This window comes from Lepisma saccharinum, chromosome 10 (assembly GCF_977018435.1).
Source record: "Lepisma saccharinum chromosome 10, izLepSacc3.1, whole genome shotgun sequence".
Lineage (NCBI taxonomy): Eukaryota > Metazoa > Arthropoda > Insecta > Zygentoma > Lepismatidae > Lepisma > Lepisma saccharinum.
Window position 1 is genome coordinate 82239606 of NC_139238.1, and position 21109 is coordinate 82260714.

General features: G+C 36.8%; 1 protein-coding gene across 1 annotated transcript in view; it reads left to right on the forward strand.

Moving 5' to 3' along the window:
• LOC145993986 (rhodopsin-like) overlaps window positions 1-21109 on the forward strand; it is a 64291-nt gene that overhangs the window by 24792 nt on the left and 18390 nt on the right. The window contains exons 3-7 of the mRNA XM_083130021.1: window positions 1378-1616; window positions 2616-2722; window positions 4887-4993; window positions 6067-6214; window positions 10194-10304. Coding sequence (XP_082986147.1) covers window positions 1378-1616; window positions 2616-2722; window positions 4887-4993; window positions 6067-6214; window positions 10194-10304 — 712 coding nt within the window. The remainder of the gene's footprint in view (window positions 1-1377; window positions 1617-2615; window positions 2723-4886; window positions 4994-6066; window positions 6215-10193; window positions 10305-21109) is intronic.

The following is a 21109-nucleotide window of genomic DNA, read 5'->3' on the forward strand; positions in this document are numbered from 1 at the left end:
GTTTCTCTAAAATTGGCAGTTCAAGGTCAAACATCTTTCTGCCTCTCCCTGATCATAATGCTGGCAGGAATTCCATCACTCTAGCATCCTTATAAGACATTCATTATGAAGTTTGACTTTTCAACTCATTCCAATATTTTGCAGAGCTAACATTAAGGAAAGAGGCATGTTTTCCTTCTCCAAGCACAGGGGAGTCACGTTGTGTGTGTATTTGGAAAAGAAACTGGAAGCATTATGATTGCTACATTGATTTGGAAAGAATTTTAAAAATAGTATCTACCGAGTATGGTGGCAGAACAATTTCACAAAGCATATGCACAGAAAAGAGAAGTTGAATAAGAAAAGTTCCATTTAAAAACTTCCGAAACACTTATTCAAAATGCGGGCTTATAATTAGGGCTTTTATTTCTCACAACAATACATTGGACCGAAAATAATTATTCATCATGTAAAGGTTTGAAATGTTGTTTATGGCTTAAAGCCATGGTGCCCGATCATGTGACTTTGGCTCTATTCTCGGAATGTATCATATTGGGATTATTTTCTGTCTATACCTATGAATAGGCAACCTAGAAGGTAAAAGTGGTTGGAGTATGGTAGTGATTACACCTCTCCACTTTGTATCTACAAGTGTAAGTCAGTAAATAGGTCACAAACTGATGTTGGATGGCTGAAAATAGTAGTGTGTAGTTTCTAAAGGTGTCAGTGGGTGATATTCAGTTAGCAGTCACTAGATAGCAGATGCATGCATGGGGAGCTCAGTTTAAATATGTGACCGTCCTTGAGGAGTGTATGTGGAGGTGGTACGGGTGGAGGAGATGATTCGAGCTGACAGGCGAGTGACGATAGACAGCATAGCAACTGCAATAGGGTGTTCTCATGGTTTAGCCTACAGCATAATGAATGATCTTTTGAATTTATGAGAAGTGTGTGCATGGTGGCTGCAGGGTTTCATGGATAATAAAGATGTTCAACGTGAGGTGTGACTGTGGCTGGAACAGCAGCCCAAAAACTTTTATGTAGCAGGTTTTGGGAGACTGATAAAGAGATGGGATAAGTGTATTGGTGGAGATTATGTTGAAAAATAAGAAACGGTTTTCAAGTTAGTGTCACTTAAATAAACATTTGTGACCTACTTACTGACTTTCATATGTAGGATCAAGCACCCTACTTCCGATGTTTGCTTTCGTGGCTCATGGAATGTAAAGGGACAACTAGGCAGTTAACTTACAGTTGTAACATTTAGAGTGCTCCCATAGCTTGCACCTTTTGTAGTACTGAATGCATCTTATGCGTAACTGTATCTCCTTTCTTCTCTCACTAAGTATTGGGAAAAGGTAACTGTGAGTTAATGTGTACAAATCTTATATAATATAGGTTGCAGTTTCCTCCAATGAACACCCTGTGGCATGGCGTGCTGGGTTTTGTGATCGGAGTGCTTGGTCTGATATCTGTGATGGGCAACGGAATGGTAATCTACATCTTCTCCACCACCAAGTCACTGCGGTCACCATCCAACCTTCTGGTGGTGAATCTGGCATTCTCCGACTTCCTCATGATGCTCTCCATGTCTCCACCTATGGTCATCAATTGCTACTATGAGACATGGGTGCTTGGTAAGTCATTTCTAGGGTGTTCAGGTAAAAGCACTTAAGTCAAGAAAGGCAATTTTGTGGCAGGTGTTTTTTTTTTTTTTAATATATTTACTCCTTTAATAGTAAACATTGTAAACATGATATACATATTGGATTATCAGTGTTAAGAATCTTTACATGTGCCCAATATAAAATTATCCTCATAATATGCTCCTAAATTGATTCAGTGAGACTTCAAAGAAAGCAACATAAAATCGCAGTTTCTGACTTACGGGCCTTTTCAAGAATACCCTTGGGTATTGAAGTTGGGCCCCTTGATTACAAAGTGGTAATATTAACATTTACATCATTGGGGATGTGCAGTTTTTCATAGAAGAGAGAGAGATGTATCAAAACAGTGAATTCTGTATTAATGCAAGTACAGTTCAACTTTGCACTATTGTGGAAATAAATTTTGCTTTGATTGTATTTTAAGTGTACTTTATACACAGAGAGGCTAACTGGCACTAGGGACACAGTTTAAAAGTTGGATTCGAACCACTACATGCCTCCACTGGGTATCGAAACTGAGACCCTTTCATTACACAAATTTTGCTCACTGAAACAAGTTGGGAATGTTGAGGTAGGATCATTTTAAGATGTGATGTGATCAGCACCATGGTCTAGCCATCTTTATACCACATTGTTGCTTCCAGGTACCAAAACCTGAGAGCTGGTCCATACGGGGACATTACTGAAAATAATTTCCACCTGAAATCACGTCACTCAGGGAATTGAATCTGTGCCTTCCACACGGCACTCAAATGATCTACCGACTGGACCAACAGAGCTCTCATTTTAACCCATTCCCTGGGGTGGGGCTATATATAGACTTTCCAAAATTGGGCCTCTTTCGCAGTGTTGCCATTCCTGAACCTATCAATGAGAAAGGATTTATACTACATAAAGAGTGAAGTTACAATTTTCATGTTATAAATGAATAGTGTAATTGTTGAATCACCCTGTATTTCCTTCCAACAGGGCCCTTCATGTGTGAACTTTATGGAATGCTTGGGTCGCTCTTCGGCTGTGGCTCCATCTGGACTATGACGACGATTGCTTTGGATAGGTACAACGTAATTGTTAAGGCAAGTTTACACACTTTTTTAGCGTAAACAGAGGCTTATCATGCATTCCCACTTGACAATATTTCACAAATAAATACAGCGTATCCCAAAATGATTATCGGGGTTTCATAGATATTTAATTTCCCTTATGTATGGGGTACAAGAACAAAGCTTATTTGAGAGTAAACAGCAACTCAACAAGTTTACATAGTATCCCTTATATATATTTCATGTGAGCACCTTTTGTGACATGGAACACATCCATCCGGTAATCCAATGATTTTCGATGCTTTCGCTCAACACACTTGGACATCCAGAACTCTTCCCTTTGCAGACACATCCAGTTGTTTGAAACTTATTAAACCATCGACGAATGTTATCAGACAGAGGATAACTTACAAATTATCATCGAAAAGCTCACTGAACTGAAACAGCAGAAGCATACCTTGCAAATTCAATGACACAAAAGCACTTCTGCACAGGAGTCGCCATCTTGTGGCACCTACGCTACTGTGGCTGTTGGGAAATAAATGATAAGAACTCAGGGTAGCAAATTTCCACAGCCATTCTTATTTTACATGATATATACATTCACCTTCGTGTGTTGAAATATACCAACTACTTGAAACCCCGATAATCATTTTGGGGCATACTGTATTTGGCAACAAGATGAACAATGATGCAGTACATGAAAACTCTTCAATATTGCCACAAACAAATTTTCCCTGCAAACCAAGGACATATTTAAGGGATTCGGGAATCTGGATCCCCCAAAGGAAAACTTACCAAGTACTAAAATTAAATAATGGAAATATAATTGTTTAGCATTTGTTGTATAATTGAGAGTTATTTATTTCCACCAAACTTATTGCAAGGAAGGCAAGGATTAAATTGGGATCATATAGCTTAGAATGACAGTGCCAGAGAAGATTTATACACGCTACTACTTATATTAATATGCATAAAATATTAATCAGGAACTTTACTTTTCATCAACTGGACCTAACATACTTTTTTATTCAATAAATATTCAATTCTTCATTTTGTTTACATTAATTTCCTTGTCTTGGCAGTGGTTTTTATACAAATTTTCGTGATCTTAACTACACATAAGCTAGATAACATTTCCATTCTTACACCGTCTTTTTATCTATTCATGTAGTAATAACAAAACAATGTTAATTAATTTACATACTGAATTAATATTTTAATTTAACTTAGTTGAATATAATTATAATATCATTATTTTAATTTAACCCATTCACGTCATATGATGAGCAGGACTCGCATGAACCTGTTATGACACATAAGTCGTATGACGAGCTCAGCTCGCAATGCTACACTGCTTGGTAGAAATGCACGTAGCTCAGTGTGAAGCTCATAGATGTCACTTGTATTTTTTCTAAAACGAAGTCCAGATATGTGATGTTTGAAATTCCCTCAGTGTCACGCCACTTGATGTGTTTGTGTGGAGTAAGAAAAAAAACATTTCTTTATTGTATGCCCCTCTCCTCAGCTGCCATTATCACATCAAACTATTGCAATTTCCCCAGTTTAGTAACCAATTTAAATTTATAAGTCATTTTCTAGTTTTTATGCATATTTAGCTTCTCAAAACACATATAATATGTTATTTCGACACTAGGATCAAAACTCGATTTTCGTGGAATCTGGTGTTCAGTGCTAATATTCCTTTGAAACTCGTTTTCTACACATCCCAAACTAGAGATAATTTTCAGAAAAATATTGGATTATTACACAGTTCTGAGCCAATAAAGCTTATATATTCTCACATTTCAACACTTTGATCCCAACTTTCTTTTTTATGGAAAACTTAACATTTTCAACTTTTATGTAGGGAATTTATTTTAATTTATTTTTGCACTCCAAACTGCCGCACTACAGAATTTCTTGGTCAACTTTGAAGGTATTTAAACATGAGGTCAATAGGTTTTAAACATAATAATTATATTATTATTATTATTGTTATGTTGATGGAGTTGCACTGCATCAATTCATCATTCATTCTTGTTACTTTGATTAACCAAAATGGAACATATTTCAGAAACAATTTTTCTCACAATCTGCTTGTCATTATTAAATAAATTATCCAAAATTTACAACATAATACAAAGAGAATCATGTGGATTTGCAATCAATGTAAGTCTGTGCCTCTGTGTTCCAGGGTTTGTCAGGAAAGCCTATGACGAACAAGACTGCCATGTTGAGGATTCTCTTGGTGTGGACCAATGCTATTGGCTGGACGATCCTTCCAATGTTCGGCTGGAATAGGTAAGTTCCTTGGAACAGTCTTTGCCAGAGGCTTTTCCGTAAGTGTTGTGGATTTCAAGTCAGTCTCTCCCCCCCCCCCCCCACACACACACAAATTAAAATAAAAAATATATCTACCTAGCTATTATATGCCCTTGATTGAAATACTAATATGATATTTCATTCTTCCATATCAGTTAGTAGAAAACGTTATCTTCATTTCATCTTCTGGCAATAAATTGGTGAAATATTATGGAAGCAGATTTTTCCCACATTTTTAAACAAATCCAATTCTAGATGGAGGTTGACTTGCCTGAGTCTAAGGAGAATCACTCCCACCTACCCCCTGCCTAGCTTTTGGGCCCTAGACATAAAGGTGGCACTATCACAGTTGAGTCAACTACTCAGTTATCATTTACCTTGAATTAACACTGTAAGAATTACTTAAATGACGATATAACAGCAGTAGTAACAGAAGTAGAATCATATTACAGTGGAACCCTGATTTCGGGTTCCTGGATTTTACATTTTCCCGCACTATATATTCAATCTTGATGGTCCCAACATATCAAATATTAATTGATTTTCCTCGATTTTACATTTTCCCATATTTTAAGTTGTTTTTTTTTAGCTTGGTCCCCTGAAAAATACAAAATCGATGTTCAGTGTAATTGTTTTTTGTGGAGTCTATTATTCGAATTTGGAACTCGCAATTAGAAATAATGCTTTTATGTTATTTATTATTAATTTTTAACCATGCTCTTCGGCAATCAAATTGAATGACAGAACAACAGAATTCTTGTTAAAAAAAACTGCATTGGTGATGGAGCAAGTTCTACAACAATGCAGTCCCTATTTCTTCCTGAAGAAATTATACCAACAATTAAAGAATACTGAACTTCCTTTTAAAAGTCTTAATAATTGTTGAAAAGTCATGGAAACACAACTCATTTTTCTGTGCAAAAGTAAAAATCAAAGTCATGAATGGATCTTGACTCACAGTCAGAGAGTTAATTAAGGATTGTGTTACTTACATATTAATTCATCTTGTGTGCAGCTGAAAAATTGACTTTTGGCTTACTGAATTCTTGCAGGTATGTCCCTGAAGGAAACATGACAGCCTGTGGAACAGACTACCTTACCAAGGATTGGATAAGTCGCAGCTACATTCTTGTCTATGCGTGCTTCGTTTACTTCTTTCCCCTCCTCTTGATAATATACTCCTACTACTTCATCGTCCAGGTAAGGCGAAAATCAAGTTGTTTCAGATCTCAAATGTAAATCCTCTTTGCTTTATCACACAAATTTCACATGCAAATTCAATATAAAGTGACCAGGATGAGATTTGGGCATAGGCTCAGTAGGTCGTGACATAGGGGCATCAAATTCAGGTTGGCAAAAGTCTGTGTTTCCAATCTTAATTTTTTTCGAGTAACAGGTACTAAATAGTTCCTTTTTGAAACTGTAGCGGTGGCTCAGTCGGTAACGCGTCTGACTACCATGCTCAAGGTCCCGGGTTCGATCCCCGGCCGGTTCAAATCCAGGAACTTTTCTAACGGTGAAAGCGGCCCCGGCGCCCACCCAGCGTCGAATAACATGGGTACCTGGGGGAAACCCTAGGGGGTAAAGGCGGTCAGGGGCGTGATGCTGATCACATCACCCCCACTCACGACCGAATCAAGAAAGTGTGGGGCGTTACCCCCACACCCCCTATACGCCTTAATGGCATGGTGCTATGCACAGGGGAACACTTTACTTCTTTTACTTTTTGAAACTGTAGCTCCTTTATTTTTTAAAGGTAATGACTACCAAAATTAACAGTTACTTTTAAGTTCCTTATCTGTAGCTTTCAACAGGAATAAACAAAATTATAGTTTGCCAAGAATAAATAGAAATAGAAATGGCAATCCTCATATATACAAGGAAATGTTTTGCATGATATAATTTTGCAATTTAAATGCTTATTAATTGACAAACTGAAAATAAGTACTTGCCTCATTCCACAGTCACGTATGTGACAAACATGCCTCGACATACTTTCACAAATAAAGGTACTCTGGGTCACAAATGAGGTATTGAGATGAAGCCTTATTTTATTGCAGAAAATAGAATGCTGTTAACAGTAAATAATAACACAGAGTAGATTGCATTGAATGTTTAACTGTTTCAATGGCTTTTTTATAATGATCACATATGTGATAAAAAATAGAAGTTACATTTCACATATATTAAAAATTCTGTGAATTATAGGAGACAATATGTGCCACTGTTTCAGAAAAAATTGAGAGATTACAAAAATTTATTACAAGTAAACTATTGAACTTACGTTAATGATACCAGTCCAGAACGATCAAGGAACGCAAACAGTTTGTGTTTGTATGTTTTGTTAAGCTGAGAGTTCACGTCCCTACCGCTATGCAACACTCAAATCACCCACATCACTTACAGTGTTTGTTCAATGTTCTGGCCCCCAAGATCACTGGACCTTACACCATGTGACTTCTTTTTGTGGGATTTCATCAGGCAGGGTATTCATCCCACTATGTGTCACAAAATACTGTTTGCATTCCTCTATCGTTCTGGACTGGTTTCATTAACTTAAGTTCAATATTTTACTTGCAAAACATTTTTGTAACCCCTCAATTATTTCTGAAACATCTGGTATTTTGATATTTTTTTTTTAACAAACTAAAGGACTAACAAATAAATATCACTTAAAAGAATTAACAGATTCCTATTTACAGTTATTTAATGTAGTAAAATTCTCACAGTAATGTATGTGAAAGGCGATCAGGTTTGGGGCATTTTATGACAATACACAGATTTTAGTTACCTGGCAAACTCTTGATGTTCATTTTACATAAATGGAAATACCATGATTCCATGATTGTTAATTATGGGAGTACACAATCTTAAAATTATATCATCCAGTTGTATGGTTTCAAGTAACCAAAAGTGTTTGGGCCAACATACTGAAAATGGTTGGCCAAAAGTAAGAACATACTGTTGTGCAACGATAATTTTGGCTGTGGTTCAAACATTGGTCCAACGTGTGGTTTTTACTATGGGCCAATATATGGTTTTTATGTTGGGCCAATATATGGTTTTATGTTAGACCAACATACTGAAAACAAAATTATAAATATGTTTGTGTTATGATTCATACATAATTTATTGTGAGGCAAAATGTAAAGAACAGTACAAATTATTTGTGAAAATGAAAAAAATATACACAGCACTTTCTCAGTCACATGGTATCATTGTTTTCAAGGCACTGTACCTTCAAGTGGTAGCACAAAAAACTTCCTAGAGTTTACTTAATTTTCCACCTTTCATAGAATTTAGTCTGCACATAACATTGTTTAACTACCTTCACAATAATACCTATAAGAATTGTCTTGTTGTGCTACAGCTAAAGAGATAAACAATAAGCAATTCCTAACACATCTTTCATCCATGGAGGCTGACAAAGGACTGGTGAGTTACTGCAAGTTAAAAATAGCTTCTACTTTCATTAAAAATATATCATATTTCCAGTATGTGCTGTGACTGAAATATTCGAAAAGAAACACTGTTGCATGTCATTTATTTTACACACTAGAATCTACAGCATACTCTTAAAAGTTGTCTTAACATGAAAAAATAGTAGTCAACACTGATTTTGACTCACTTTTCCATGGATGGGCAAACATTGGCAACCGCCATTGGCCCAACGTAAGACCAACATCAATTTGCCAACCAATGTAAAGCCAACCTTTCCCACATAAAATCTGATGTTGGCCCAATGGTTGTGGTTACTTGGGGTGTCTATATCATCTTCTTGATATATGTAAAGTTATGTTCAGACTATTTCTTAATGAAAATACACTAGACCTTTGTAATTTTAGTTATTCATGAAACTGTTTTCTACAATGGTCCATTAATTTCGGTGGCCACTGCCACAATCTTCTCCAGAACTTGTTGTACTGTTGCTTGCCAAGCTCACGAAGCAACAGTACAAGTTCCAGAGAGGATGGTGACAGTGGTCTCCTAAATTAATTGAACATTGTGGAAAACAGTTTTCAGAATAGGTGAGGACTACTTTTCAGAATATTTATTTGCTACTAAATCTTTCAATCCCTGTAATATGAACATATTTGTTTACTTTAAATTTTCTTACCTCTATAATTTAATATTTAAACAAGTGAGGTTTATTTTACATTGAGACACACACAGGTTACGTACTACATACCAATTTAAGTTAAAAATTCAAGCTTGACTAGGGTTTTTATAGTTTTGTTACCTCTGTGTCTTTATTCATGTATTTAATTTACTTAGAATTAATATTTATTTCATTATAGTCATACATGAAAAAGCAACAGCCTACTTATAATTCAAGCATGAAATATGATATAAAAGTTATGTCTTACTTAAAATAAAGTGACTGTAAAATGCAATTTAGTTACTGTTAAAAGTAACAGTAACTGAGTTATTTTTCAAAATCAAATGCAACTAAAAAAGAATTTACTTTCAAAAAGTAAATTTTGAAAGATATTTTGAAACACTAATTGATGACTAGAACATTATCGTATTACTATTTCTGCTTCATTTTTCAAAAGCTGCTAACATGAATTAGGAGCTAGAGTTCTCATTTTGCAAATGGGGTTCTGTTCAATTAATTTTGATGCTCATGCTGAAGAGCATAATTATATAATACCCCACAGTAACATTTCTAACATTTCTATTTCAGTCACTTCCACATAACTCATTTAAGAAATGTTATTTTTGTCATTCCAGGTGAGGTGTAAGGGGTTACCTTCCACATAGTACAAACAATTGTCAACCTCACTTCCACATAGTACACCCTGGACTGCTGTTTGCAGACGAACGAGACTCTGGCGTCTGGTCCTGCCCAGTATAATTCTGTGTGTTGTCATGTGTCTTGTCCTTATGAGTGCTGAGTGCCTCTTTACAGCCTCAGCTTTTAACCAAAGTCAGAATATTTTCATATTTTAGTTACGACACGACATTACAGTTCTGTTTATTTTAGTTCTGTTAACCTAAGTCAGAATATTTTAGTCTTCCAACATTATAGTTTTGTTATATATAATAGTTATATAGTTACATATAGTTACATTTTAGTTCAAATAAGGGGCGGGACCCCGTATAAAGTGACGAATGCAAAATAGCCTAAGTCCTGATGCACCCAAAATTTTCAATTCAAATTCAAATGTCATTCCAGGCTGTGGCAGCTCATGAGAAAAACATGAGGGAGCAAGCAAAGAAAATGAATGTGGCATCCCTGAGGACTTCTGATGCTCAACAGACCAGCACAGAGTGCAAATTGGCTAAGGTAAGCGTAGATTAATGGTGAAACAATGAAGAGACCTTCATGTCATAACATCTGATGCTCAACAAACAAGCAAAAGAGTGCAAATTGGGGCAAAGGTAAGCCTAGATTAATGGCGTAACAATGAAAAAACACTTTATCATGTAATAATATCTGATGCTCAACAAACAAGCACAGAGTGCAAATTGGTTGAGGTAAGTCTAGATTAATGGTGAAAGAATGGTGTCATGTCATAACATCTGATGCTCAACATACAAGCACAGAGTGCAAATTGGCTAAGGTGAGCATAGATTAATGGTGAAACAATGAGGACACCTTCATGTCATAACATCCGATGCTCAACAAACAAGCACACAGTGCAAATTGGCTAAGTTAAGTCTAGATTAATGGTGTAACAATGAAGATATGTTCATGTCATAACATCTGATGCTCAACAAACAAGCACAGAGTGCAAATTGGCTAAGGTAAGTCTAGACTAATGGTGTACCAATGAAGAGACTTCAATGTCATAACATCTGATGATGCTTAACAAACAAGCAAAAGAGTGCAAATTGGTTAAGGTAAGCCTAGATTAAAGCTGCAACAATGAATACACCTTATCATGTCATAACATCTGATGCTCAACAAACAAGCACAGAGTGTAAATTGACTAGGGTAAGCATAGATTGATGGTGAAACAATGAGGACACCTTCATGTCATAACATCCGATGCTCAACAAACAAGCACAGAGTGCAAATTGGCTAAGGTAAGCATAGATTAATGGTGTAACAATGAGGACACCTTCATGTCATAACATCTGATGCTCAACAAACAAGCACAGAGTGCAAATTGGCTAACGTAAGCCTACATTAATGTTGTAACAATGAAGACGCCTTATCATGTCATAACATATGATGCTCAACAAACAAGCACAGAGTGCAAATTGGTTAAGGTAAGCCTAGATTAATGGTGCAACAATGAAGACACCTTATCATGTCATAATATCTGATGCTCAACAAACAAGCACAGAGTGTAAATTGACTGGGGTAAGCCTAGATTAATGGTGAAGCAAAGAAGATACCTTCATGTGATAAAATCTGATGCTCAACAAACAAGCACAGAGTACAAATTGGCTAAGGCAAGCCTAGATTAAATGGTGTGAACAGTGAAGACACCTTCATGTCATAACATCGATGCTCAACAAACAAGCACAGAGTGCAAATTGGTTAAGGTAAGTCTAGAATATGGTGAGACAATGAACACACCTTATCATATCACAACATTAGATGCTCAACAAACAAGCACAAAGTGCAAATTGGCTAAGGTGAGCCTAGATTAATGGTGAAAGAATCGTGTCATGTCATAACATCTGATGCTCAACATACAAACAAAGAGTGCAAATTGCCAAAGTAAGCCTAGATTAATGGTGTAACAATGAAGACACCTTAATGTCATAACACTGATGATCAACAAACAAGCAAAAGAGTGCAAATTTGCTAAGGTAAGCCTCGATTAATGGTGTAACAATGAGGAGACCTTCATGTCATAACATCGATGCTCAACAAACAAGAACAGAGTGCAAATTGGCTAAGGTAAGCCTAGATTAATGGTGAAATAATGATGACACCTTCATGTCATAACATCCGATGATGCTTAACAAACAAGCACAGAATGCAAATTGACTAAGGTAAGCCTAGATTAATGGTGAAACAAATAAGATACTTTCACATGATAACTTCTGATGCTCAACAAACAAGCACAGAGTGCAAATTGGCTAAGGTGAGCCTCGATTAATGGTGTAACAATGAATAGACCTTCATATCATAACATCTGATGCTCAACAAACAAGCACAGAGTGCAAATTGGTTAAGGTAAGCCTAGGTTAATGGTGAAATAATGAAGACACCTTAATGTCATAACATCTCATGATGCTCAACAAACAAGCACAGAGTGCAAATTGGTAAAGGTAAGCCTATATTAATGGTGTAACAATGAAGTGATCTTCATATCATAACATCTGATGCTCAACAAACAAGCACAGAGTGCAAATTGGTTAAGGTAAGCCTAGATTAATGGGGAACTAATGAAGACACCTTCATGTCATGACATCCGGTGATGCTCAACAAACAAGCACAGAGTGCAAATTGGCCATGGTAAGCCTAGATTAATGATGAAACAAAGAAGATACCTTCACGTGATAACATCTGATGCTCAACAAACAAGCACAGAGTGCAAATTGGCTAAGGTAAGCCTGGATTAATGGTGTAACAATGAGGAGACCTTCATGTCATAACATTGATGCTCAACAAACAAAAACAGAGTGCAAATTGGCTAAGGTAAGCCTAGATTAATGGTGAAATAATGATGACACCTTCATGTCATAACATCCGATGATGCTTAACAAACAAGCACAGAGTGCAAATTGGCTAAGGTAAGCCTAGATTAAAGGTGAAACAAATAAGATACCTTCACATGATAACTTCTGATGCTCAACAAACAAGCACAGAGTGCAAATTGGCTAAGGTGAGCCTCGATTAATGGTGTAACAATGAATAGACCTTCATATCATAACATCTGATGCTCAACAAACAAGCACAGAGTGCAAATTCGTTAAGGTAAGCCTAGATTAATGGTGAAATAATGAAGACACCTTAATGTCATAATATCTCATGATGCTCAACAAACAAGCACAGAGTGCAAATTGGCTAAGGTAAGACTATGTTAATGGTGTAACAATGAAGTGATCTTCATATCATAACATCTGATGCTCAACAAACAAGCACAGAGTGCAAATTGGTTAAGATAAGCCTAGATTAATGGGGAACTAATGAAGACGCCTTCATGTCATAACATCCGGTGATGCTCAACAAACAAGCACAGAGTGCAAATTGGCCATGGTAAGCCTAGATCAATGATGAAACAAAGAAGATACCTTCACGTGATAACATCTGATGCTCAACAAACAAGCACAGAGTGCAAATTGGCTAAGGTAAGCCTGGATTAATGGTGTAACAATGAGGAGACCTTCATGTCATAACATCGATGCTCAACAAACAAGAACAGAGTGAAAATTGGCTAAGGTAAGCCTAGATTAATGGTGAAATAATGATGACACTTCATGTCATAACATCCGATGATGCTTAACAAACATGCACAGAGTGGAAATTGGCTAAGGTAAGCCTAGATTAATGGTGAAACAAATAAGATACCTTCACATGATAACTTCTGATGCTCAACAAACAAGCACAGAGTGCAAATTGGCTAAGGTGAGCCTCGATTAATGGTGTAACAATGAATAGACCTTCATATCATAACATCTGATGCTCAACAAACAAAAACAGAGTGCAAATTGGCTAAGGTAAGCCTAGATTAATGGTGAAATAATGATGACACCTTCATGTCATAACATCCGATGATGCTTAACAAACAAGCACAGAGTGCAAATTGGCTAAGGTAAGCCTAGATTAATGGTGAAACAAATAAGATACCTTCACATGATAACTTCTGATGCTCAACAAACAAGCACAGAGTGCAAATTGGTTAAGGTGAGCCTCGATTAATGGTGTAACAATGAATAGACCTTCATATCATAACATCTGATGCTCAACAAACAAGCACAGAGTGCAAATTCGTTAAGGTAAGCCTAGATTAATGGTGAAATAATGAAGACACCTTAATGTCATAATATCTCATGATGCTCAACAAACAAGCACAGAGTGCAAATTGGCTAAGGTAAGACTATATTAATGGTGTAACAATGAAGTGATCTTCATATCATAACATCTGATGCTCAACAAAGAAGCACAGAGTGCAAATTGGTTAAGGTAAGCCTAGATTAATGGGGAACTAATGAAGACACCTTCATGTCATAACATCCGGTGATGCTCAACAAACAAGCACAGAGTGCAAATTGGCCATGGTAAGCCTAGATTAATGATGAAACAAAGAAGATACCTTCACGTGATAACATCTGATGCTCAACAAACAAGAACAGAGTGCAAATTGGCTAAGGTAAGCCTAGATTAATGGTGAAATAATGATGACACCTTCATGTCATAACATCCGATGATGCTTAACAAAGAAGCACATAGTGCAAATTGGCTAAGGTAAGCCTAGATTAATGGTGAAACATATAAGATACCTTCACATGATAAATTCTGATGCTCAACAAACAAGCACAGAGTGCAAATTGGCTAAGGTGAGCCTCAATTAATGGTGTAACAATGAATAGACCTTCATATCATAACATCTAATGCTCAACAAACAAGCACAGAGTGCAAATTCGTTAAGGTAAGCCTAGATTAATGGTGAAATAATGAAGACACCTTAATGTCATAACATCTCATGATGCTCAACAAACAAGCACAGAGTGCAAATTGGTTAAGGTAAGCCTAGATTGATGGTGCAACAATGAAGACACCTTATCATGTCATAACATATGATGCTCAACAAACAAGCACAGAGTGCAAATTGGTTAAGGTAAGCCTAGATTAATGGTGCAACAATGAAGACACCTTATCATGTCATAATATCTGATGCTCAACAAACAAGCACAGAGTGTAAATTGACTGGGGTAAGCCTAGATTAATGGTGAAGCAAAGAAGATACCTTCATGTGATAAAATCTGATGCTCAACAAACAAGCACAGAGTACAAATTGGCTAAGGCAAGCCTAGATTAAATGGTGTGAACAGTGAAGACACCTTCATGTCATAACATCGATGCTCAACAAACAAGCACAGAGTGCAAATTGGTTAAGGTAAGTCTAGAATATGGTGAGACAATGAACACACCTTATCATATCACAACATTAGATGCTCAACAAACAAGCACAAAGTGCAAATTGGCTAAGGTGAGCCTAGATTAATGGTGAAAGAATCGTGTCATGTCATAACATCTGATGCTCAACATACAAACAAAGAGTGCAAATTGCCAAAGTAAGCCTAGATTAATGGTGTAACAATGAAGACACCTTAATGTCATAACACTGATGATCAACAAACAAGCAAAAGAGTGCAAATTTGCTAAGGTAAGCCTCGATTAATGGTGTAACAATGAGGAGACCTTCATGTCATAACATCGATGCTCAACAAACAAGAACAGAGTGCAAATTGGCTAAGGTAAGCCTAGATTAATGGTGAAATAATGATGACACCTTCATGTCATAACATCCGATGATGCTTAACAAACAAGCACAGAATGCAAATTGACTAAGGTAAGCCTAGATTAATGGTGAAACAAATAAGATACTTTCACATGATAACTTCTGATGCTCAACAAACAAGCACAGAGTGCAAATTGGCTAAGGTGAGCCTCGATTAATGGTGTAACAATGAATAGACCTTCATATCATAACATCTGATGCTCAACAAACAAGCACAGAGTGCAAATTGGTTAAGGTAAGCCTAGGTTAATGGTGAAATAATGAAGACACCTTAATGTCATAACATCTCATGATGCTCAACAAACAAGCACAGAGTGCAAATTGGCTAAGGTGAGCATAGATTAATGGTGAAACAATGAGGACACCTTCATGTCATAACATCCGATGCTCAACAAACAAGCACACAGTGCAAATTGGCTAAGTTAAGTCTAGATTAATGGTGTAACAATGAAGATATGTTCATGTCATAACATCTGATGCTCAACAAACAAGCACAGAGTGCAAATTGGCTAAGGTAAGTCTAGACTAATGGTGTACCAATGAAGAGACTTCAATGTCATAACATCTGATGATGCTTAACAAACAAGCAAAAGAGTGCAAATTGGTTAAGGTAAGCCTAGATTAAAGCTGCAACAATGAATACACCTTATCATGTCATAACATCTGATGCTCAACAAACAAGCACAGAGTGTAAATTGACTAGGGTAAGCATAGATTGATGGTGAAACAATGAGGACACCTTCATGTCATAACATCTGATGCTCAACAAACAAGCACAGAGTGCAAATTGGCTAAGGTAAGCATAGATTAATGGTGTAACAATGAGGACACCTTCATGTCATAACATCTGATGCTCAACAAACAAGCACAGAGTGCAAATTGGCTAACGTAAGCCTACATTAATGTTGTAACAATGAAGACGCCTTATCATGTCATAACATATGATGCTCAACAAACAAGCACAGAGTGCAAATTGGTTAAGGTAAGCCTAGATTAATGGTGCAACAATGAAGACACCTTATCATGTCATAATATCTGATGCTCAACAAACAAGCACAGAGTGTAAATTGACTGGGGTAAGCCTAGATTAATGGTGAAGCAAAGAAGATACCTTCATGTGATAAAATCTGATGCTCAACAAACAAGCACAGAGTACAAATTGGCTAAGGCAAGCCTAGATTAAATGGTGTGAACAGTGAAGACACCTTCATGTCATAACATCGATGCTCAACAAACAAGCACAGAGTGCAAATTGGTTAAGGTAAGTCTAGAATATGGTGAGACAATGAACACACCTTATCATATCACAACATTAGATGCTCAACAAACAAGCACAAAGTGCAAATTGGCTAAGGTAAGCCTAGATTAATGGTGAAACAAATAAGATACTTTCACATGATAACTTCTGATGCTCAACAAACAAGCACAGAGTGCAAATTGGCTAAGGTGAGCCTCGATTAATGGTGTAACAATGAATAGACCTTCATATCATAACATCTGATGCTCAACAAACAAGCACAGAGTGCAAATTGGTTAAGGTAAGCCTAGGTTAATGGTGAAATAATGAAGACACCTTAATGTCATAACATCTCATGATGCTCAACAAACAAGCACAGAGTGCAAATTGGCTAAGGTGAGCATAGATTAATGGTGAAACAATGAGGACACCTTCATGTCATAACATCCGATGCTCAACAAACAAGCACACAGTGCAAATTGGCTAAGTTAAGTCTAGATTAATGGTGTAACAATGAAGATATGTTCATGTCATAACATCTGATGCTCAACAAACAAGCACAGAGTGCAAATTGGCTAAGGTAAGTCTAGACTAATGGTGTACCAATGAAGAGACTTCAATGTCATAACATCTGATGATGCTTAACAAACAAGCAAAAGAGTGCAAATTGGTTAAGGTAAGCCTAGATTAAAGCTGCAACAATGAATACACCTTATCATGTCATAACATCTGATGCTCAACAAACAAGCACAGAGTGTAAATTGACTAGGGTAAGCATAGATTGATGGTGAAACAATGAGGACACCTTCATGTCATAACATCCGATGCTCAACAAACAAGCACAGAGTGCAAATTGGCTAAGGTAAGCATAGATTAATGGTGTAACAATGAGGACACCTTCATGTCATAACATCTGATGCTCAACAAACAAGCACAGAGTGCAAATTGGCTAACGTAAGCCTACATTAATGTTGTAACAATGAAGACGCCTTATCATGTCATAACATATGATGCTCAACAAACAAGCACAGAGTGCAAATTGGTTAAGGTAAGCCTAGATTAATGGTGCAACAATGAAGACACCTTATCATGTCATAATATCTGATGCTCAACAAACAAGCACAGAGTGTAAATTGACTGGGGTAAGCCTAGATTAATGGTGAAGCAAAGAAGATACCTTCATGTGATAAAATCTGATGCTCAACAAACAAGCACAGAGTACAAATTGGCTAAGGCAAGCCTAGATTAAATGGTGTGAACAGTGAAGACACCTTCATGTCATAACATCGATGCTCAACAAACAAGCACAGAGTGCAAATTGGTTAAGGTAAGTCTAGAATATGGTGAGACAATGAACACACCTTATCATATCACAACATTAGATGCTCAACAAACAAGCACAAAGTGCAAATTGGCTAAGGTGAGCCTAGATTAATGGTGAAAGAATCGTGTCATGTCATAACATCTGATGCTCAACATACAAACAAAGAGTGCAAATTGCCAAAGTAAGCCTAGATTAATGGTGTAACAATGAAGACACCTTAATGTCATAACACTGATGATCAACAAACAAGCAAAAGAGTGCAAATTTGCTAAGGTAAGCCTCGATTAATGGTGTAACAATGAGGAGACCTTCATGTCATAACATCGATGCTCAACAAACAAGAACAGAGTGCAAATTGGCTAAGGTAAGCCTAGATTAATGGTGAAATAATGATGACACCTTCATGTCATAACATCCGATGATGCTTAACAAACAAGCACAGAATGCAAATTGACTAAGGTAAGCCTAGATTAATGGTGAAACAAATAAGATACTTTCACATGATAACTTCTGATGCTCAACAAACAAGCACAGAGTGCAAATTGGCTAAGGTGAGCCTCGATTAATGGTGTAACAATGAATAGACCTTCATATCATAACATCTGATGCTCAACAAACAAGCACAGAGTGCAAATTGGTTAAGGTAAGCCTAGGTTAATGGTGAAATAATGAAGACACCTTAATGTCATAACATCTCATGATGCTCAACAAACAAGCACAGAGTGCAAATTGGTAAAGGTAAGCCTATATTAATGGTGTAACAATGAAGTGATCTTCATATCATAACATCTGATGCTCAACAAACAAGCACAGAGTGCAAATTGGTTAAGGTAAGCCTAGATTAATGGGGAACTAATGAAGACACCTTCATGTCATGACATCCGGTGATGCTCAACAAACAAGCACAGAGTGCAAATTGGCCATGGTAAGCCTAGATTAATGATGAAACAAAGAAGATACCTTCACGTGATAACATCTGATGCTCAACAAACAAGCACAGAGTGCAAATTGGCTAAGGTAAGCCTGGATTAATGGTGTAACAATGAGGAGACCTTCATGTCATAACATTGATGCTCAACAAACAAAAACAGAGTGCAAATTGGCTAAGGTAAGCCTAGATTAATGGTGAAATAATGATGACACCTTCATGTCATAACATCCGATGATGCTTAACAAACAAGCACAGAGTGCAAATTGGCTAAGGTAAGCCTAGATTAAAGGTGAAACAAATAAGATACCTTCACATGATAACTTCTGATGCTCAACAAACAAGCACAGAGTGCAAATTGGCTAAGGTGAGCCTCGATTAATGGTGTAACAATGAATAGACCTTCATATCATAACATCTGATGCTCAACAAACAAGCACAGAGTGCAAATTCGTTAAGGTAAGCCTAGATTAATGCTGAAATAATGAAGACACCTTAATGTCATAATATCTCATGATGCTCAACAAACAAGCACAGAGTGCAAATTGGCTAAGGTAAGACTATATTAATGGTGTAACAATGAAGTGATCTTCATATCATAACATCTGATGCTCAACAAACAAGCACAGAGTGCAAATTGGTTAAGGTAAGCCTAGATTAATGGGGAACTAATGAAGACACCTTCATGTCATAACATCCGGTGATGCTCAACAAACAAGCACAGAGTGCAAATTGGCCATGGTAAGCCTAGATTAATGATGAAACAAAGAAGATACCTTCACGTGATAACATCTGATGCTCAGCAAACAAGAACCGAGTGCAAATTGGCTAAGGTAAGCCTAGATTAATGGTGAAATAATGATGACACCTTCATGTCATAACATCCGATGATGCTTAACAAAGAAGCACAGAGTGCAAATTGGCTAAGGTAAGCCTAGATTAATGGTGAAACATATAAGATACCTTCACATGATAACTTCTGATGATCAACAAACAAGCACAGAGTGCAAATTGGCTAAGGTGAGCCTCGATTAATGGTGTAACAATGAATAGACCTTCATATCATAACATCTGATGCTCAACAAACAAGCACAGAGTGCAAATTCGTTAAGGTAAGCCTAGATTAATGGTGAAATAATGAAGACACCTTAATGTCATAATATCTCATGATGCTCAACAAACAAGCACAGAGTGCAAATTGGCTAAGGTAAGACTATGTTAATGGTGTAACAATGAAGTGATCTTCATATCATAACATCTGATGCTCAACAAACAAGCACAGAGTGCAAATTGGTTAAGATAAGCCTAGATTAATGGGGAACTAATGAAGACGCCTTCATGTCATAACATCCGGTGATGCTCAACAAACAAGCACAGAGTGCAAATTGGCCATGGTAAGCCTAGATCAATGATGAAACAAAGAAGATACCTTCACGTGATAACATCTGATGCTCAACAAACAAGCACAGAGTGCAAATTGGCTAAGGTAAGCCTGGATTAATGGTGTAACAATGAGGAGACCTTCATGTCATAACATCGATGCTCAACAAACAAGAACAGAGTGAAAATTGGCTAAGGTAAGCCTAGATTAATGGTGAAATAATGATGACACTTCATGTCATAACATCCGATGATGCTTAACAAACATGCACAGAGTGGAAATTGGCTAAGGTAAGCCTAGATTAATGGTGAAACAAATAAGATACCTTCACATGATAACTTCTGATGCTCAACAAACAAGCACAGAGTGCAAATTGGCTAAGGTGAGCCTCGATTAATGGTGTAACAATGAATAGACCTTCATATCATAACATCTGATGCTCAACAAACAAAAACAGAGTGCAAATTGGCTAAGGTAAGCCTAGATTAATGGTGAAATAATGATGACACCTTCATGTCATAACATCCGATGATGCTTAACAAACAAGCACAGAGTGCAAATTGGCTAAGGTAAGCCTAGATTAATGGTGAAACAAATAAGATACCTTCACATGATAACTTCTGATGCTCAACAAACAAGCACAGAGTGCAAATTGGTTAAGGTGAGCCTCGATTAATGGTGTAACAATGAATAGACCTTCATATCATAACATCTGATGCTCAACAAACAAGCACAGAGTGCAAATTCGTTAAGGTAAGCCTAGATTAATGGTGAAATAATGAAGACACCTTAATG